Source organism: Passer domesticus, chromosome 1, assembly GCF_036417665.1.
Source record: "Passer domesticus isolate bPasDom1 chromosome 1, bPasDom1.hap1, whole genome shotgun sequence".
In the NCBI taxonomy this organism is placed as follows: Eukaryota; Metazoa; Chordata; class Aves; order Passeriformes; family Passeridae; genus Passer; species Passer domesticus.
Genome location: NC_087474.1, coordinates 21799165 through 21820622, shown reverse-complemented (window position 1 = coordinate 21820622; position 21458 = coordinate 21799165). Strand labels below are relative to the sequence as shown.

Genomic DNA, 21458 nt, shown 5'->3' with positions numbered 1-21458 from the left:
TGCTGCAGTGGTTTCACCCTCTCAGGATTCCTATCATCTTAACTAGCAAGTCTCTACTTATGTCATGACCCTATCATTTGAAAATAAGTGTCATTTTCCCTTTGATATAGGAGTGATTTGTTAGATATTAAAAGAGAATAGTGTCTTGTATCTGTAGAGACTAAAGGTGTTAAATTTTATAAATAATTCAAAAATTTGAAATATACTAGTGGATTTTTCTCAAAGGAAGTAAAAGTACTTATTGTGCTGTCGACAGAAGCATTGAAAAAAAAGACATTGTTGTGGATCCAGCAGAAGCCCATGCACATCTTCATTGCTATATTCTGAAGTGCCAAGACAATTTTTAAATTATTTATACACATCAAGAGAATGAGGATAATTCATTCATGAACTTTCTGTGTTAGAAATACACAAAGCTGTTCTGATGATGTTTGAGAATGATGACTGAACTCAGCAGCAAGAAGATGGTGGCATGTCTCAGACATGACTTTTGATGGAGATGGACAACTTGCACAGGAAGCATTTTCACTTTAACCAGAGCTGGGTACATGACCAACTCACATTAGACATTCTCCAGGTTCATCAAAGACACTATGTGACCCTTTACAGAGGATGTTTCTCTTTGGGGGACAGGGGTAATTGTTTTTCCAAGTCTTAAAAACATACAGGAGACACATGAACACACAACACGCATATGCACCCATACGCTTCTTTCCAGACATGGAGTGGTGTATCTCCTTCAAGGGGGAGAGCTGTGACACAAGGAAACCAGACAACCTTCTAAAGTCCTTATTTTGTACCATACCCAAAGTTGGAACCAATTCTGCTGAGATACCACAGTCATCTACTAGCTTTACATGTTAAAAAGACCATGGGTAAAACTGAAGCTGACTAAACTGGTTTGAACACTGAGTTGCCACCTTACTTTGGTATTTTTGAAATCCAGGACACAGCAGTGGAAAAACACACACAGAGATCCTGACAAAGACAAATGTCTTTGTGCAGATTTGAAGTCACCACTTTCATCATAAGGCTAAATGATATTGTTGTCTAGATTAACCCTTTTGCAAAAGGGAGATGTAATAAAGAAAAAACAATTAGAAGAACTAGCTAGGTTCAGGAGACATTTCTTTGCCTCAACATCAGAGATATGACATTTTTATTTCACCAGGTGACCATGGAAGATACTGGCACTTGGATGGGTGCCTGAGAGTCTCCAAGCAGTTTCAGCTGAGACATGCCATCACTTGCTAGCACCTCCACTCATATTAAGAAGCTGGTTTCTGTGCTACCAATTCAGTCTGCTCCAACTGGTATATGGTCACAAGGTAAAAACTAACGCTACTTGGAGAAGGATTAACTTCGCACTACTTTTTTGGTGGCAGAATGTGCTGTAAGACGACATTAAATTTACATACAGCCTAAAAAGGCAGACTTTCAACAACTTTGACTCAAACAAGAAAGCCATGAGGGCTTCATAAAGGTTCTTTACGACTTATAGATGCATATTATCATTATATATGAAGAAAGGATTGCCAGCCATCCTGTGTCCTCAGATTCTGTGATTGTCATGTGTTTTCTACCCTCCTTGTCATACTATCAGGGACAACAAGAGCAGGAGACCAGAATCTACAAGGCAACAGTTCCAACTTCTGCATTAAAGAGAGAAGAGAAGAAATAGCTTTTTGAGCAGAAGTCTGCTCTGAGCAGAAAGTTCCAGGGGCAAAAAGCAAGTCAGAGAGCCCTGAAACTCAGGCCAGAAGAAACTGTAAGCAAAAGCCATACTGAGAAGGGTTCAATAGTACTTGTGAACTAGGATTTGCAACCTTCCAGTGCTGGAACTGGTACAAAATCCCTTATGCAACACTTTCCATGTGAGCAATGAGGATGCATGGACTACTTCTTCAGTGGAAGTAGGGCAGAGCCTGAAAGGTCTGCCATTAAGCTAAAATAACAAGGATGAAGAAAGAATTCATGACGGCAAAATGATCATATTAAATAAAAAAATCTTTAAAATGTCACCCCATTCTTTTCTTGCTTGAACTGTGCTCAAGAACAAAAGCCAGAAGAAGGTCACAGCCTGAACATCAAAAGTACTGAATAAAGATTCAATTGATACAGTCGTGTTCCACCTCAGCGGGCCACAGATAAAATGTTGGAGAGGGAATTGGGAGGAGGGCAGAGAGGATGGAATATTCTGTGCAACAAATCTAGTTCTACAAAAGTGGATAATTTGGAATTTGTATTTGTACTTCTCAGAAAAGCGTGACAGTTTTCCTAGATGATGGAAGCTCATTATAGATTTTAAAATTTATAACATGATTCTCAAAGGGAAACACCGTAATTTATGCTATATTTATGTAATCCCAGCTCTCCTGGAGGTTTTCTAATTGAGAAACCTGTTAATTTGTTAGATGGTTTAAAAAAAAAAAAAAAAAAGGAAATGCTATGTTCAGTCTGTGAATAGTCAAGTACAAAGAAACAAACAGGACATACTTTTTCAATCTACCATTTCTGACCACCCTATGTGGACAGAAGCTTTCATTTGGTCCACCAAAATAAGTAAGTAGCACAGTGTAATTTGGGCACACTAAAAATCAGAATAAAATAACATCATAACTTGCACTGTATATGAGACTAGAAAACTATCAGATCTCCCATGTTCATCTTAGATGACAAGGAATTCAGTTCACCTGTTTCAGCCAGCCAGCCCAACTGCTTTCAGAGAAAAGCAAATGAGTACTGTCAGTAAAAAAATTAGCAGCCAGTCAGGGTTGGAGAGAGCAGCAGGAGGCAAAGCAGAGTAAAGATGAAACTCCTGCTGCTTCCAAGCTCCATATCACATTGCCAAAGATCTAACACACTTCTTGTAAACTTACACAACTGCACATGCAGGAGAAAGCATAAATGAAACATAGCTGAAAATCTGAGCTATCAAAAAAATATTCAGAAAAAAACTCCAGAAATTAAAAGCAATTTGTCTATTATCAATGTTTAAGAAGAAATAGTATCCACTGCTCAGGAACATGAAAGGTTATTTAATAAGTAACTTCCAAAAGTCTTGGAAATTTTTTAAGTTGACTTCATTTCATGAAAAAGGAACATCCTTTTCCAAATGTACTGTAGTTTTTGAAGCCCAGCCTGTCTTAATTTGAGAACTCTTAACTCCAGGAAACCCACAGTTTGGGTAAGGCTGCAGGGTGACCATAAGAGAAAGAGACCAGACAGAGAAATAAAAATTGCTGGAGTTTCTTTACTTTTGAATATTCTTGACCTTAAATATCCAATGACACCGCGTCCCAGAGGTTCTTGGCTTGTGTGTTTTATTTTTAACAGCACTGAAAAACAAAGCTGTTACGACTCCAAGCCCAACTGGCTTTGCAGGGACTTCACAGCTAATTGAGCCGTCGCTATTTAGCCTGCAGTAGACACCAGCTCTGCCAGCTCTGTAGGCCATGAAAAAGTTCCCCAAGCTATAGCCAAGCTACTGTCCTTTCCTTTTTTTACTTAACTGCTCCAAAGCAATGTGACTTTTGGGGAGAGTGAGCTTATCCTCAGGTTCTAAAGCATAGACACAAACCCCTGTAGTAACTATTGTGACATGCATGCTCAGAATAGCTACATCTCCATAATCTTAAACATAATCTCTTGAAGTTCCCTCAGGCTTGTTGAGCCAGATACATGTGAAGCTTTTAAGCATTTCAATTACGGAAATTCAAATTTCTTGACTGGGCTTTGTAAAGGAAATCTGAAAGTCCTCCAAACTCCTATCACTAAAAAGAAAGCAGTTGTTAAGCTTCCTTATTAGGAAAAAGAAAAAACCCACAACAAAAAACTACCCAAACCAATCCTGAATAAAATGAATAGATTTACTTTATGTACGTGGATAATTTAACCTCCAATAAAAAAAAATATTTACTGGAAGATTAAGACAGGATTTTCACTGCAATTTTCATGTTTACCTTCTACCAGTAGATCAACCAATGACTCTTCAAAAAATACAGGCAGATATTGTTTCACTGTGACCTTGACTTATGGCATACAATCTTCCAGACCAACTCTAATTCAACAAATAGGAGGCTTATGACCATGAGTCATCCCACCAGTGCCATGAGGTCATTTGTTGACTTCAGTGTTGAAAAGAGCATTAGGCTACATATCACTGAGCTGGGGAGTGCCTGCAATAACTCAGGTCATAATTCAGGAGGAGATCACAAGAATTATACCTACTGAGTCAAAATACAATTTTCTGGAGCTCTTTCTTAGAGGGTATGGGTACAGAATCTGCTGTTTCACCAGGATAATACAAAAGCTCAGCTACTTTACATCACTGGCAGCATTGTTAACACCAATCACTGTTTTGCATTGTGTACCAGTTAGGAACACCAGGCAATAAATTACACATTCACTCAGGTAAGAGCTTTCTCTTGGCAAACTCCTGATCTTCCCTGTATTCTTTTCATAGCAGTTATTTCACTTTGATTTTCTACAGATAAAAATTTTGTAAAGATTTATCCCCTCCAAGCTGACAGTTTCAGAAAGGCTGGCCTCAGAAAACCTCCCATCTTCAAAGAGGCTGTCCGGTCTAAATATATGTCCTGAGGATAATATATTATATATTATAATATATAACAAATATACAATATACAATATGTAATATACCACATATATATCATCTTGCATATATAATGTATTATATAATAGATAATAATATAGACTATAGAATGCACTATATATGATATATATGATATCTTATATATGATATCTTATATATTATATATTTATTCTATATCAATCCTGGGGAATAAATGTGAACTCTCTTAGAGACTGTTCCAGGTTTTCAGGTTTTGTTTCCATTACAATCATAGAATGGCCTGGGTCAGAAGAGACCTCAAAGGCCATCAAAGTCCCATCCCCCTGCCATAGGCTGGGACACTTTTCATTAGACCAGGGTGCTCAGAGCCTTATTCAAACTGGCCTTGAACATTTCCAGGCATGGGACAGCCAGAATTTCACTGGAAAACCTGTTCCAGTACCTAACAACCCTCACAGTAAAGAAATTCTTCTTAATATTTAGTCTTTGTCAGTTTAAAGCCATTTCCCTATGGTCAGTTTAAAGCCATTTCCTTATGTCCTGTCACCTCATGCTCTTAAAGTCCCTCTCTGTCTTTCTTGTAGGCACCTTCAGGTACTGGAGAGCTGCAACTGGTAACTCCTAAGTCTTCTTTTTTCCTGACTGAATAAACCAAATTCTCTCAGCCTTTCTTCATAGGAAAACTGCTCCATCCCTCTAATCATCTTGGCAGCCTGCTCTTGACTCACTCCTACCACACAGTGAGATAAGGGCGGCAGAGGCCCGAAACTTTGAAGACTTCCAAGGATGTTCTGCAGCCAAGAGTTGAGCATCTCTCCTCCATGCTTTATACTGGCACTCAGATGCACTAAGAGTTCTCCTCCAACTCACAAAATAAACTTATTCAATGATAATTTTTGCATGATAAACTGCTCTTTAAAATTAAAAAATAATCATTAAGCAATTCCTGTATTCTTTGTAATTTTATAATGCAAGACAGAAGATGCTTCCAGAGCACTTACGTTGAATTTCTGCATGCTGCTATCCCTACATGGCATTAAGACCACAGCCTTCGACATTGGAGTAGATGAAAAGTATTATCTGAGAAACTGTCAAATCAAAGATGTAGAGACTGTCTGTCACATGAGCACGTTCAAATGTGACACAAAAATTGGTACAAATACATATAAATTACAACATGTAAATACGTAATTAATAAAAAGAAAAACAAACTGAAAGTTGCCCAATCATGGCACTTAAATGACAAAATACAAAAATAGCTACAAAACTGGATGATGCTTTAAAACACCATCCAGACCTATGGGAAATAAAATATTTCAATATACCAAAACCTTGGAATGGAGTTTTATTGCTATAGTAAATAGCAATATTTTCAAGAGTGAAAAATGAAAAACAAATGAAAAAATTTTTATGATTGGGATGGGGAAGAAAGAATTTTGTTATCCAAGAAAAGTACACAGTAAGCAAGTTAACCTCAGAAGCAAGGTGCTGATAAAGCCAAGGGATGTTTGTCCATATATGTATCCAAAAACCAAAATCTTTGTCATGCTGGATATAAGCAATATTATTACCCAGAATGAAAAAAAAAAACTACAGAATTGTAAATCAAGCTGTTCCCAGAATTAGAATCTACCACAGTTCATTATTTAGCCTAGATGAACATATGATTCCACAGGAAATTAAGGGAGTGAAATATCTGAGATGAAAGTTAAGGTCAGTGAACTTTTCTCCTGGCTGCCATGGCTTTAATAAAACTTCAAGTCTGATGCTGAACCATCCCTGAACAGCTGATAATGAGCATTACAATAAAAGGATAAACCACAACTACACTAACACAGAAAACAAATAATTTGCTAACCTGTATACAACCAAATTTATTTTAAATGAGAAAATAGGGTGTAAATGACTTTCGGACTCCACAGTGTCTCAGGTATCACTGCTGCCGGCACATTCAGCCCACAACAGTAATATGGTGACCTGAATCACTCACATAAATGTTATTAGAAAATCTCATAGATTTATCCCATTCAAGTATATACTCCAAATCAGTTGTGCTTTTTTTCTTCTTTTTTCCTTCTTTTGTTTTTCTTCCCCCCCCCCCCCGGCTCTTTGAAAGTAAATTAGATTATCTCAGACTAAGTGAATTAAATTCAGAAACCTCCCATAAACTGCATACAGTAAGCTGGTACATCTAACTCAGGCCAAGTTGAAAGAACATTTAGCATAGGTCACTTCTAAATTTTGTTTTAGAAATTCAATAGTGAGCTGAACTGCACCAATAAATATGCCACATTCACCTATTTTCATTTAAACCTATGTAACTTTGATGGTAGAAGACGCAAACCCTTATCTGCTGTAAAAACAGACTTGCTTTATATTGGAGCTTCAGCTAAACCTCCCCCAGGCCTTAAAATTAACTATGATTTTCCTTATGCAGCTGTACTGGGGTTTTTGTTAGGTTGGAGGGTTTTTTTTTTCACTTTTCCTTCCACTTTTCAGCCAAGTTAGAACTTGTATCTACAGTCACACATTCCATATTTATCTCCTTCATTTTCCCACTTCTCTTAGTCTTTTCCCTTTGTAACTTTGTTTTACTTTGAGTTTCATTCTGCTGCTGTCACAACAGTAGCAATATGCTTCCCTGTATATAGGCAGCTAAAACATTCCCACATTCCCTCAGCATGACCACTGCTTAGGATCTCAGCCTGTAACTTCCCCCAAATTAACATCACACAGCATCCCCCTCAGGAGCACTGAGCAGAAATGCTATTTTCTCTCACTGCTTTACTCAAGTAGACATGAGAAATGTTAAAAAAATTTCTAACAGTAACTTTAATTTACAACTAACTAGACTTCTGCCTGAATTTGCCTCGCAGTGGTGGAAAATTAGAAAATAAGGAACAAGCCAAGAAGAAACTTGCCTGGTTTCTCCATTATGAAAGAATTTGGAAAGAAATGCCCTCCAACAGACCTCTGGCTCATAGCATCATATATGCATCTTTCCATTGGGGGAACGCTATTCCTCAGATAACTGAAATTAGAAGTTGATCTCATCTTCAGTGGTATTTGTCCTTGTTCTAGTTGTCCCAGTCTAAATTATGGCACTGGAGCCATTAGTTAGTCATCAAAGATCAAGAGAAAACTGCTTAAGACAGTGTCCCATTCTTGCTGTTTTTCCATATAAAACTTATCAGATAATTCCAAGAGCTCATAGAAGCATTTCTTTTCCTTTTTTTTCTCCCCACCCTAGTAGCTGACAGCAGCCATGGATGCATTACAGAACTCAGCATGTCCAAGATGGATGAGATGCTGCCAAGAGGAAAGGAACAGCTTCCTAAGGTCCTGCTAGTGAAGCCCGTGGCTGTAGTGGCCATGGTGTTACTGTCAAATACTACAGGCCTGGCACAACATCAATGAGGTCACCTTGAAAATTACATTTGTAATACAGCTTTCGTTACTTTTCTGGTCCTAATATTTGTTTATGACAAAATCAAAATCAACAACAGAAAAGTCAAAGCCTAGATAAATATAGATTTTTCCCCTCCCCATCTTACATATCAGGTATGTGTGACGTCTACATGACATAAAACGTACAACACTGTACTTATACTGATAGCTCCTGAATGAAATTTCACTATCAAGAAGACAAGATCTCCTTTACCAGAAAAATGCTTCATAAACAACCTATAACCCAAGTGTGATCCCACCTAACCAAGAGTCTACAAAAGTCAGGAAAAAACTTTCTTATTATCCTAATACTCTTTGGATCTAGTCGTAGCTTAGATGAAGAAATTGTTAAAATTTGTGTGCACAAAATATAAAAATATAAATATTGTATGCATAAAATATAAAATATAAATATTGTGTGCATAAAATACAAAAATTTGTGTGTACACATTATATAAAAATAAAATGGGTGCACACAGTCCTATCATAATAATATCATATCATAATCATATAATCAGTGAGACACCATACAGTTAGTTTGGTATTAATTATTAACTTCAAGAGCTTTCCTAGACAAGACCTTTATTCTACTACTATTAAAGCACCAGGGTTTTAACTGCCTTCAACTACAGTATTGTAGTCACAGCTAAAAAGAAAAGTTTTCAATGACAGTGTGAGAAGTATCTTCATGCAAGTGTGCCTTTATAATTTTTTTAATATATAAAGTGGGAAAAATCTCTGTTCTTGTTCCTAACAAATACTTCTGTATACAGAGCTCACACAACACACTATTTATGAAGGAAAAGGGATTATACTGCATTTGACAGTTATAGTGCTATAAACTTTCATCTAGACCAAGCTCATATTAAAAAACCTTTTAAGTGTCACTAAAAAGGCACAAGAAAGCCATATTTACTATTCTCTTATTAAGTCAGTCCCATATCAACTACAAACCTGAAGAGCAATAAACATATTTGAAACACAGACTGTTATAACTTGAACTCAGCATTACAGATATTGAAAGCTGCACCCGTAACCCTCTGCACACCTCGTCATCACAGCACAGCTGCAGGGACAGATAGCTCACACATAAAATAGATATTGTTATGAATAAATGTGTCAGATCATTCAATAATTGTTACTCAGATGAAGCAGTAGAGAAGAACTGCGGAAATTCCTTCATAAATTGGCCACCCACGGTTTTCCCTCCTTTGAGGAAAAGCCACCTTTAAAATGCACAGTCTTGGGATGGAAATCCACAGTTGTCTAGTGACTCCTAACTTCAGGGTGTCAATCACATGAAATATGGGGTTTTTTTGCCCAGCCTGCTCCAGAATGGGTTCCTTGTACAGACAGACATACAGCAGACAGATGGCTGCAGCAGCAAGGCACAAGACAGGTCTGGGACTCTCATGATCATGAAGCCACACATCTCACATGGAGGGCCAACTGTGGACCCTGTGAGAGCTGATGTTCCAGTACCTCTCTGGCTCATCTCACCCTGGGAATTAGGCTGATAGTACAATTTTAAGAGGTCCCTCAAAGTCGTAGCAGTTTCATTTCTTTAGTTCATTGCCAATTTCAGCTGAGTCTGAATCAGTGCTGTGATGGTAAATTGTTTATTATTTCTCTACCAAGGCTCATTTTTAGTACCTTAGAAGGATTACACAAAGAAGGCATATCCAGCAATTTCTGTGAAGGAGCTCGATACAGACAGACTCGGATAAAGCCGCCGTCACTAGGGACCAGGAGAGGCTGACAAGGAAGGATAAAGGAGTGGAGCAGAAAGCTTAACACGCATCTCCAAGCACGTTAGATAAGAATCATTCCCAGGCCACACAACGTAGAGTCCATGGGGAAGGAAAAACAAGCACAAGCTAGTTGCAAACTACACACAGCTTCAAAAGTGCCTGCAGTTTTGCTCCATGATATTTTGATTGCCTTTATCAAGAAATGCTTGTCAGTGCTTCATGCTGCGTATATATGAAAAATCACATCTACCTTCATCCTAGGTGCTGCCTGCGGGCGAGAAGCGTGTCTTACACAGCTCCCTCATCTTCCAGAGTGACTTCTCACACCCACCTTAAACATGCTCTCCAGTACTGGTTTGTATAGTAAATCTAACAGGAGCCAAAGCACAGGCGGAGCTGCATTCTTTAACAAGAACTCCCACACCAGAAGCTTTGTTTTTGAAGCACCAATGTTTCTTCCTACTGAGAACGTAACCATGTAATTTGAATTCTCAAGCTATTCACTATAGCACGGCACAGAAATAAGAAGCACAATGCAATTACAAAATAATCCTCACATGTATAATCACTAAATGTGAGTGCATACCTTCCCTGATAGCAGTAAATGGGGTTCCTTCCTCTTCTTGTAATCTAATCACCTTCAATGCCACCAGCTTTCCATTTACCCTGAAAGGGAAAGAGGGGAGGGGAAGGAGAAATTTTGAAAAACCAAAATTATACCAGAAACAGTATTTCTTATAATATAACTTATTTCCTATCATGTACTTATTCAATTTCTTCCTGTCAATGCCAGTGATTCATCTACAGCACTGTAAGAAGCTCTTCATAGCTTCCATAATGTCAACTTTATATTTTCACACTCAGATACAATCCAAGAAATGATCTTAGTTTTCTGTGAGTCAGTGTTTCCTTTCTACCACAGCTTTGTTACTGAAGCTTTGTTAAGAAGTAACTCATTTTAAAATTTCTGTTATAAAATATCTGTTCATTATTTGATCAAACTGTTCAAAGGAAAAGGCATATGATTTTCATCAATCACTTCACATGCAGTATATCCAGATTTACACTGCTTACCTCCTTCCCACTGCATGATACACATTAGTATAGCCTTCAAAAAGCTGCAAAGTTTGTGTAATGAAATAATTCTTAGGTCATTCTGGCCATTTCCTGCAAGGGCAGGATTGTTCCTGAGGCATATTCTTGACTACATGGCCCAGGCTACTTTTAGATTATAATAACTCTCATTTATATGTTTAAAAATATTTTATGCTCCAAGAGACAAAAGTTCATTTTAGTGTAAACAAAATGACAAAAGGTCATTTTAGTGTAAAATCTATTTGTCTTGTTTCATTTTTAGCGTTCAAAATTTCACCACACATAAATTACATTCCAGGTCGTGCAAAAAATCCAGTTGGTTCAGATTGTCCAAATAAACTCTCACAAAAATAGAACAAAGCTGATATCCATTACCATCTTCAAGAACAAGCTCATACCATGAAACTTTAACACACTCCCCATGTACAACAAGCAATGGTGAGGATAAACTACCAAAAAGGCATAACACAGTTTAAAAGAATTATTGTTATTATAATCATTAAGATTTATTTCTGTAAAAGAAAAATTCGCCTTTACAGCCACAAAGCTCAAGGACACATTGGAGCCTTTACATTCCTGTGGTCATGGAGGCAAATCTCTACTGTACTACAAGAGGGATGGCCCTAGAACATGTATTAAATTTTCAAAACAAGATATGGAAAACCACCAACTCTGAATTCATCTTCTCCCTCAGGCTTTTAATTTTTGCAGTTACATGGGTTCAGTGACGGATGGCCACTGTCTTGTTTCTTCTGATTATTCCTCTTTCATAATTACCAAAAACTCATTAGCCCTATACAAAACATTACACAATGACTCTGAGCAAGTTAAGAAACCTTGGTTATCAAAAGATGGTTTACTCATCACCTTCCAATTAGTCATAATATTCAGGCTGGCACCAGTTCAAGTCTCAGGCCACTAGTCACTGTTGAAAGGAAATTATCAGCTTAACTCTCCTGTATTTCTCCTTATAATTACCTTACATATTTTTTTTTAATTTGGATTCAAACAGGATTTATGGCATCAGAAAAAGATAAGCCTTGCCTCAAGTAACTTCATGTGTCATGCTCAGACAGGAGAATGAACCCTGTCAAAAGCAGAAGGACTGATGACAGACATTCAGTTCATAAACGTGTAGTTTTCAATTCCTCTGTCAATCCACCACCCTACCTATCATATACTTATTACTTAGATATCTGAAAAAAAAAGAATATTGTGCAACAAATGGAATAACTGCAGGAGGAATTTAAGTAAGAAAAGTAAGATCATTTTACAGATAAAGAACAGGACAGATGCTGTGTTCAGAGCAGGCAATGTAAAATATAATGAAAAAACAGAGCAAAGAAGTATTAAGGAAACAGGGATATGAAGTCTCTTGATAGAGAAGGACAAAGAACATGCAGCATTGTGCACCTTTTGTTCTTTTTAATCTGAAGTACTACATTCCACTGTTTCATGAATAGAAATATAGAACACAACAGCAATAGTATGGAACCAATTTCAAAGAATTCACAGCTGAACACAGTAGGTGAGCTATGCTTTTTAGTTATCATTGCCCCTTTTTTCATTGGTACCTGTCATCATCTTGATATATATCATGGCAACTCTTAGTACTATCAAAATAATCAAACTAATCTCAAGTAGTGTTCCTCTGGGATTTCATTCTCATCTTTAATATAATTTATCTCCAACATATCAATCTATAATTTCCATAACACAATAACCTCCTTATTCTCAATTACTACCCAGTCATTAAAATATTTTTTTTCCATTTAATTTTCTATAAACAGGAGCACATAAAACTGGAGATGTGAGAAATTATGAAGTATCAATTAAAGAGTCAGGGTGTTTATTCACATCCTTTAATTATCCTCCCACTGATGCAATCTCAGGGTGCAGTTAGATGATGCTGAAAAAATGAGCTAAGGGCTGCCTCATGGTATAGATTTCTCCTGCTTAATCCTTGCCACACACTCCTGACACTGCCTTGTATTTGCCCTCATTTCTGCTGGAATTTACAATGAGACTGCTTAGAGAGCTTAAATAGGAGAAGACTGGCCCATCCAAAAATAATTAAATAATGTTTTTTAAAAATTATAAAGGCATGAAAAAAAGAAAAAAACACTAACAAATACATAAGAACTGGGTCCATCTTTTGAGAAGCAATGTGTCATGGGATCAAGCCAGCTACGTCATGAATTGCACCCTGATACTTGTGATGCCATGTCAAAATATTATGATAATTTCCTTAGAAATAACACTGAAAAAAAAAGGAAACCTGGCTAAAATTACCTCTGCAACTTATCAATACATGTCTTTGCAGACTTCAGAAGTGATCAGATAAGGTTAGCAGAACTCCTTCCAGATATTGCTTCATATCTGTCTTCCACAACTTTCAAAGCTCAGTATTTTCATTATTTTCAAATCCAAGTAAGAAACTGACAAGCAGACTGCCTTTTAGACAGTGAAAAGGCAACACCACTGACTCTTTTAACATCTAGGAGTCATTAAACCACCTATATTACTCACTGTCCAAAGCAAACAATTTCACACCTTCTCAAAACAATACACTTCACTGTGTCAAAGATTACACTTATCATCTTAGGCCCATCCTGTCAAATGCCTCATTAGCTTCTATTAAGGGCAATATAGACTAAAGAATTCTTATTTTCTAAGCCATCCTCCTTCCTAAACTAACTTGCTTTCTCTTTTTCATTAAAACACCTTCAGAGAAAGAACAGAAGTCTAAAGCTTCTCTAATTATCACTTTAGTCTGGGCAAAACACCCACAGCTGATGGACAGCTTTCCAATTTATGGAAATTCCTCACTTTAACATTATATAATTTTTCTAATAAATTCTGATTATATATGCAATACAGGCAAAAGAAAAATTAGTCCAAATTGCTTTATGCAGCATAAAAGTCTGCATATTATAAAAAATACAAATGAGACAGATATTACAAAAAATGTTAATATAATGTGTCATTCTGCATTTTCTAAACCAGCATATATCAGCACTACCAAAATAAATACATTTATTAAAAATGACCATTTATGAGAAAGTAGAGACAATTGGAAATTATTTAATGCTTTAATGCATCATTAAGGACATGTAATACTGATGAATATAAAGTAACTGATGATTTAATTGGCTTCACTGGGGATAATGCTGATGATGCCACATAGAGAACAAAAGAGTACAATAACACTATTTTCTCAAGTTCTTCAGATATATTTAGATTACATAAATGTTCTAAATATACACATTTAAAAGAGTCAACATAAAATCTGCCAATTCTGATTTCAACCTGTAAATTTAATACTGAGTTTTACCACTGGCTGGAGAGGAGGTTGAGCTCATGATTTGTGCAAGCTGGGGAACACTTCTGTAAAGAAAAAGCAGTAGATGGTATTGGGATGATGCTCTAATTTGTGATACAAATTTCAAGAAACAATTCTTATGAAGAAAAATAACTTTCAATTGTTAAATATTCATTTACAGGAAAATCTCAAAGTTTGCTTATCAAACCTTGAGAATATCTAATTAGATCTACTTTGTAGTGATATTAATGTCATAAACAGACAGCTAAAACTCCAAACAGACCAAGGGGGCCTAATGAAATCAGGCTCTGCCAGAAGTTTCCTTTGAAGAAACTTGACAGAGGCACATTCACTGTAGGTTTATTCACCTCTGATATTCTACCAACAAATAACTAATTCCACATTGAGGGAAACACTTCTTTTAGTCATTAACATAAAAGACAGTTCAGTGTAAACATGGCTTATACTATATTTTTTTTTTTTACTAAAAAGGACTTTTACATTTCTAGTTTGCAAAAGCCACTCCCAGTCCTGCTAAAGCCCTATCATAAATTCTCAAGAGACTAAGATAGGCCCTGAATTTCTCTTTTTGAATCCCACCATCTTTTAACCTCATCCTAGACAAAAGTTACCTTGTCTTAGTAGAAACCAGTGGATTAAAGATACTTCATAATGCTGACATTTATTAGGGCTGAAAAAACAGAAGATTAAAGGGTTTCATGAGAGATGAAGGATTTAAATTATTAATTAGTGCTGTCACTGGAACTTAGGAGTCAAGGCAGTCTCATACAAAGAGTGTGGCAGCCCCCACTTGAGCAGGTAAGATAAGAGTTTACCCCCAGCTCACATCGGTTCAAACTACCCAGCAGCTCATCCAAGCACAGGGGCTGTAATCGACCTGTGCCAGGAGTCACCTGGGAAGGGCAGCAGGCAAAGCAGTGCTGAGCACCATCCTCCTGCACACACCTCACATCTCTCACACCCCACTGGAGCGCATAGAAAGAGAGGCTGAAGACAAACATAGAGATATCCCTTATAAATAAGGTGGCCTTCTACAACTGTGCACACTGACAGTCACAGGGGATCTGCTGAGAGATGCCACTGATCAGCAAACTGGAAAATGCAATGGTGCACAATGGCAGCTGGCAAATTAATCCAGTATTCTCCCTACCATTCCCATCAGGCCTATATGGCCAATAAGGTATATCCAGTAACTCTACACATGTATGTGATATAACTATATTCTATCCTAGTTTTTCTACCAAGCTTTCCAGGGCAGTCCTGGGTAAGTAATAAAATAGACTTTCTTCAGTTTTTGAGGTAATAATACTAAGTCACTTCCTTAAACTGCTTTGCAGGTTGAAGCACAGCACATATAGTGTGATGCTCTTTTTATAAATTCAACTATGGAGAAAAAATTTCCTGATCTTTATTTAAAATATTGAAACATTCACTCAGTAAGTGATCAATGATCCATCTTCTAGTTAGAATCCTAGCAATTCATTTTAGTACTTACTCTGCTTTAATAATTTTTCTACCATTTGGCATTTTAGTTGAACATGTAGTTGTCATAAGTTTTCTATCTAATTCAACTTTAAGTTACTATTTTTATTAAAGTTTATAATGCTAAAGATTTTTTAAAAACATTTTATAATCCCATGTCATAACTGGCCTAGAAAATCAGTTAAGGAAATAAGTTAAAAATGAGGGGAAAAAAAAAGAAAGCCTAGTTGGTAACCATAAAGTGCCTTTTTGTAACCCATGAATATGTATTCCTTTTCCAGCCATCTGTTATCCTCAGATGAAAAGAGGATTTCATTTGTAGGACACTAATTTCACACCATTTTCAAGAAATAAAGAAAAGGTTAGGAAAGTTTAGGTCATTAAGGCAACATGAATCAGAGTAATTTTGAAATATCAGTCTAAATAAATTGGCCATGACATGAAGAAAAAGTTTCCTGTGAACTGGACTGTTGTACATGAAACTTATCAGGGAGCTTGTGAACACAACACCTCACATGGGCATAGAGTAAAGCTTGGGGAATGACTAAAAATGGCAGCTTGGCCATGGCAAGCTTATGGCATTTGCAACAGATTGAACATAAAAGACAATCAGAGTCAAAGAGACTTTATGACAAGTGAAAGAAATTTTGCAACTTCAGAAGCAAAAGTCAGAACAGCAAATAGTCCTGTCAGCCATCTTCAGTGAAGGTTTCAGCATCATAAATATAAAAATCAAAACACACATGCCATCCCTTTTCTTGTGAGCAGCCATCCACAGCCATATCTATGAAATATTATGGTCAGCTATATTCATAGCACACACTGCAATTCATCATGCCAATAGAAAACAGTGGTAGTTCCCCCTGATTATTCAAAGATTCCCTGCTGCCTCCAGAATAACACAGCATGGAAACAATGCCAGTACAGAGCATGATGCCTGCCTGAGCATGATCACTCTCCACTTTGCACCATGAACTCCCTATTGACGTTTAAGATGAATAGTAAAAGCTACTGCCTTTGATGGAGAAAAATCTCAAATGCCTGGGCTCCCTGAAAAAAATACATTTCATATTTGGATACAAGTTGGAGTCACTTGAAAACAAAAATTCAGATTTTGAACTGAAATGGGAGAGGTGCCTGGATGGAAGGACTGCCCTATATCGGCAGCCTTTGAGCTCTTGTTGACAGCACCAGTTTCTACTGTGCTCTGCTCTGTGCTCTACTGATCTCTCATATTAATAGTTAAAAAGGATAGGGATCAGAATTCATTAAAACAAGTGTTTTATTAAGGGTAAGTTTAAATTATGTAATTTTGTGATAGGGAAAATAGGGAAACATATCTTGATGGAGCTGTTACAAATTCTACACATTTCTGCAGTACTGTGAGCACATGCAATTCAGGAAAGATGCCCAAAAAGGTAAAGGTACAGTGAAAAATGACATGGACAGTCAAGAGGCAGATCAAGATCACGGCTGAGATACCACTGGCATGCCTCTCAAAACACAGACACGTGCTCTGCTAGCAGCAGTCACAGATCACATCTCTTTAACTGAGGGAATCTTTTTTAATTCTTTGCCTTGAAGGGCAACTGAACACAGTGGGAGAGGATGGAAAGCACGCCAACACAGAAAATTGCCAAAAGCACAGGTTTTTCCCTTAAGTGCAATATGCAGAGTTCCCAGTGGGGGAATGCAAGGCCTCCACACTGCTTTGCAAGGGGCTCTGGTTGGCAGCAGCTCCCTTGTGCTGTCACCAGCTTCATCTCCAGACTCATAACTCACATCAACACTTATGTGCCACAGATCAAGCCAGATCCCACTGCTGTATGTTCAGGTAAATTTATAAACAAGTTCAAGAGGCAGCAGGAAGACACACATGTCAATACACAGACAGGCTGCACTTCCTCAGCTCAACCACACTTTTAAATGATACAGGAATTCAAAGGCCACCCATTGCTTTGCACCTACTGTATGGCAAATGTCCAAGGTGTTAATCAAATACAGAGTCAATGGAACTTGCATCATTTTTTACAGTGTTATCAGTAAATTACTCAGCCCACTTCTCCAAAATTTGACATTAAAATAAATCCCTTCAAAGTCATCTGAATTTCATGCAGAAAGCAGCCTCTTGTGGCTTTATACAACTAAGTAAAATATGAGAATCTAGCCTGAATGAAAGTAGAAAATGAACATGCCAAGATGAGTTTCATTACACACGTCTGATGTGCAGCACTTGAAATCAAATAGATTTACCTATTGATGCTACCGTCATCCAGAAAAAAATGACTGCTTGGCTGTTTCTCCTATAAACAAAAAAGCCCAGCCTAAGAGAATACTGCTTCACTTCCCTCAATAACACTTCCCTCTTCACTCTGCTGCTTCTTCACCCCAGGGATTCATTTTTATCTGACTAGAGAAAGAGAAATCCATCATCCAGTAAAAGGAATTAGCCCATTTCATTTCACTTTCCTGGAATACAACCACAGATTCTCAAAAACATAGAAAAGCAATGGGTTTTATAGGAAAACAAGGGCTTGGTACCATTTATCCTGCTGCAAGGTGCAAAAAGCCAGGATTGTTCTGAAAGCAAGTTACTGTACATATTACTTTAAATTTTAGAAAGGGAATGGCTGATTTTGTGTCTTTTTAGGCAGGTATGCATCTTTTAGACTCCCCAGATAGTATGATAAGATTAAAAATGTTTTATTCCATCATTATGATCAGCAGGGGAAATAATTTTAAAAGCTGAAATGTATCTCAGGAAATGCATAAAAACCCCCAAACTCTACTAGTTGCCACATGCAGCTAGTGACAAAAACTGAGCAAAATAATTCTAAGTATAAAGCATCATTTAAAATAGCTCAATATAATCTTAAATGTTCCATCTGTAACTACAGATTAGGGAAACATCTCAGAAACATTTTGGCAAAACAAAGAAACCAAGCATTAAAGTTGGTTATTAGGGATTCTCAAACATTTAGAGCAAAATCCACTTATTGTGTGTTACCAGCTCCAGCTTCTCCATCATGTGTCTGCATTCTGATTTGTGTCATGAGAGCTTAATCCTTCAGCAGTCAAACTAGGCACATACCAAAATAAGCAGACCTCTTTTGCTCATGTGTATTCCCACTGAGTCTGTAGGCAGGGGAACACAGTGATGCATATCACAGTCTCACCCTACATACCTATATAAGAGTCTAGGGAAAAAAAACTCTGTCTGTTCCTGTATAATTTTAAGATAGAGCTATGAACAATCAGAGTTAAGCTGCCTGAAAAGCAGCAGCCAGGTCCCGGTCTCAGCCATAGAACCACGGAACTGTTTAGGCTGGAAAAGACCTCTATCACTGAGCCCAACCACTAACCAAGCACTGCCAAGCCCACCACTAAAACATGTCCCTAAGTGCCACACTTGCACATCTTTTAAATATTGCAGGGATGGCCAGAGCCAATGCATTCATGCATTCACCCCAGACCTGTTCACCTGCATTCCCCAAGAGCAGTAATGCTCTTCCTTGTACAGGGATACCACATAGGTCAGAGATTCCTCACCTTCTCATGGGCACAGAAGAGGTAACAGGGCTACATCACCTCCACAAACAAGTAGTTTTTGAAATAGCAGATAACACCTGTAGTGTTTCCCAAGTTCTTAAAGTACAACCTCTTCCTGCCATGAAGTAATTGAACTGCCTCTCTAGTTCAAAAAACAGAAGCCTGGACTGGAGGTGCTGAATCTCAATAGTGCTGGATAATATGGAAATTATGCAATTCTCAATGGGAAAAAAAAACCAAGTCAAATTCAAACAGGTGAAAATATACTACTATAACAGTAGAAATACTCTCTGCATATGAATTCTTATCCACACTCTACTTACACATACTTTTTTTCACAACACATTTTAAAGACCTTGGAGAGGATGTTAGAAAGCAACACGACAAAGTCATACATAATCGTTGTAACTCTCACTACTTATTCAGAGCAAGTGTTTATAACAGAGAATGCAATGTGCACAGTAATTGCAATTTATTATTCAAGTACCATTAAAATCATTGAAGTATATCTTTCAGATTTGCAGGCAATTCTACTAAAATAAGTATTTCTAACCAATCTACATTTCATAACATGTTCACTACTAATGCAATAGCTTCAGGAAAGGGTTTTGCTTTGTTTTTAAATTTCAGTCTGTTCCACTGACTTATGGGACATCCAGTGACTCTGTTGCCTTAGTTCAGTCTTACTGAAAGCTGAGACATATGGACGGACTGACATCAGATACTCACTGTGATTTTACTAAGGGATTGTAGTAATTAGGCACAAGCTGAAATCTATACTGTTTTCTCATATTACATAGACCCCAATAAAAAGCTTACGCATGTATAATGTCTGGAACTTATGGTAATGCATAACTGAGCCATTAGCAACACAAAGTAATAGCCTTCCTTGAAGAAAGCTGCCAGTGAAAGACAATACCTGCAGTGGCATGGCAGAAGTATGATTATTTCTTTACATTTAGAACATGTTTTTATTCCTATCAGCTGTCATTGTGTTTGTCAATAGCTAAACAAGCTATTGAGAGATGAGGAAACCCTCATTCTGATTTATTAGAAATATTCAGTGAAAAAAGACAATTTTCAATACCTAATCAAGTTAATGACCCTGGAGAATGTTAGTACATATTTTCTTTTCTCAGTAGTTATTCTGTCCCATGACCATCATGGTATTCTCTGCTGGAATGGCAGTGTTGTCTCATGTATCATTGACTAAACAAAGTTTTTAAATAAAGGTATCACAAGTACCAAATCCCTCTTGCACAACTGTTTTGTTATTATTAGAAATCTGATTATGAAAACTTCATTAAATATGTCAAATGGCACAAGACAATCTGCTTCACAATGGATAACTCTGAATGGAAGCTCTGGCTAAAGAAGTATATTTTAAGTGTGTTTACTAAGCTATTTTATGCAATATAAAAACACTTAGGGCAATTGGGGATAAAAAACTGCAACAAATAACATTGAAATGGCTGAAAAAAATATGTGACATGTATAAAGTAGATTATTTTGAGATAGAGTAGTTGCAACAATTGTATATAAACTATGGTAAACAAACTAAACCTAGAGTAGTCCAAAATTCCATTCATTTCCTTCATGCTGCTTTATTGAATTTTTTTAATAATGATAAACAAAAATGAACAATATTCAGCATTGCTCTCAGACCATCAAAAAACTCCACCTGACAGCATATTTTGCTCTTACACCTAGAAATTAATTTGGTACAGATACCAAAGCAGTAGTATGACACTGAAGTGCAAACAAAACATCAGATTAACAAGAACCTCATCTTGTTCTGGTGCATGCACTATGCAAGATGCTACCTGTGCAATCTGGTCTCAGACACTTTCACTAGAGCACATGGCAGTCAGTAGCACTTTGCTTCACAGGGATCTATGTACATATTCAGCAAAATCAGTTGATACTTTCTGCTTATCTTTATTTACCCACAAAATTAAATGAAAACACCACTTACTTGCTTTTTCCTTTGTATACTGTAGCGTAGGACCCTTCCCCTAGTTTTTCCAGTTTTTCATATGAGTCTGCTTTTCCAAATTTAGGGCTTGTAGGCTAAACAAAACAAAAAAGAAGACTTTTCAGCATTGCACCCGTAACATTAACTGCTTTGACTCAACCTTTACAGACCAAATATCATCATCAAGGCTCATAGACATGCTGGTTTTCAGTAAGCAACAAC

At 37.1% G+C, this 21458-nt stretch overlaps 1 protein-coding gene across 6 annotated transcripts in view; it reads right to left on the bottom strand.

The window, feature by feature from the left end:
- The window catches only part of CDK14 (cyclin dependent kinase 14), a 341412-nt gene that overhangs the window by 228495 nt on the left and 91459 nt on the right, over positions 1-21458 (bottom strand). For all 6 annotated transcript variants that reach the window (XM_064409653.1, XM_064409650.1, XM_064409676.1 and 3 more), the window contains 2 exons: positions 21237-21331; positions 10379-10458 (listed from right to left, as the gene is read on the bottom strand). In XM_064409653.1, the coding sequence (XP_064265723.1) occupies positions 10379-10458; positions 21237-21331 (175 nt within the window). The remainder of the gene's footprint in view (positions 1-10378; positions 10459-21236; positions 21332-21458) is intronic.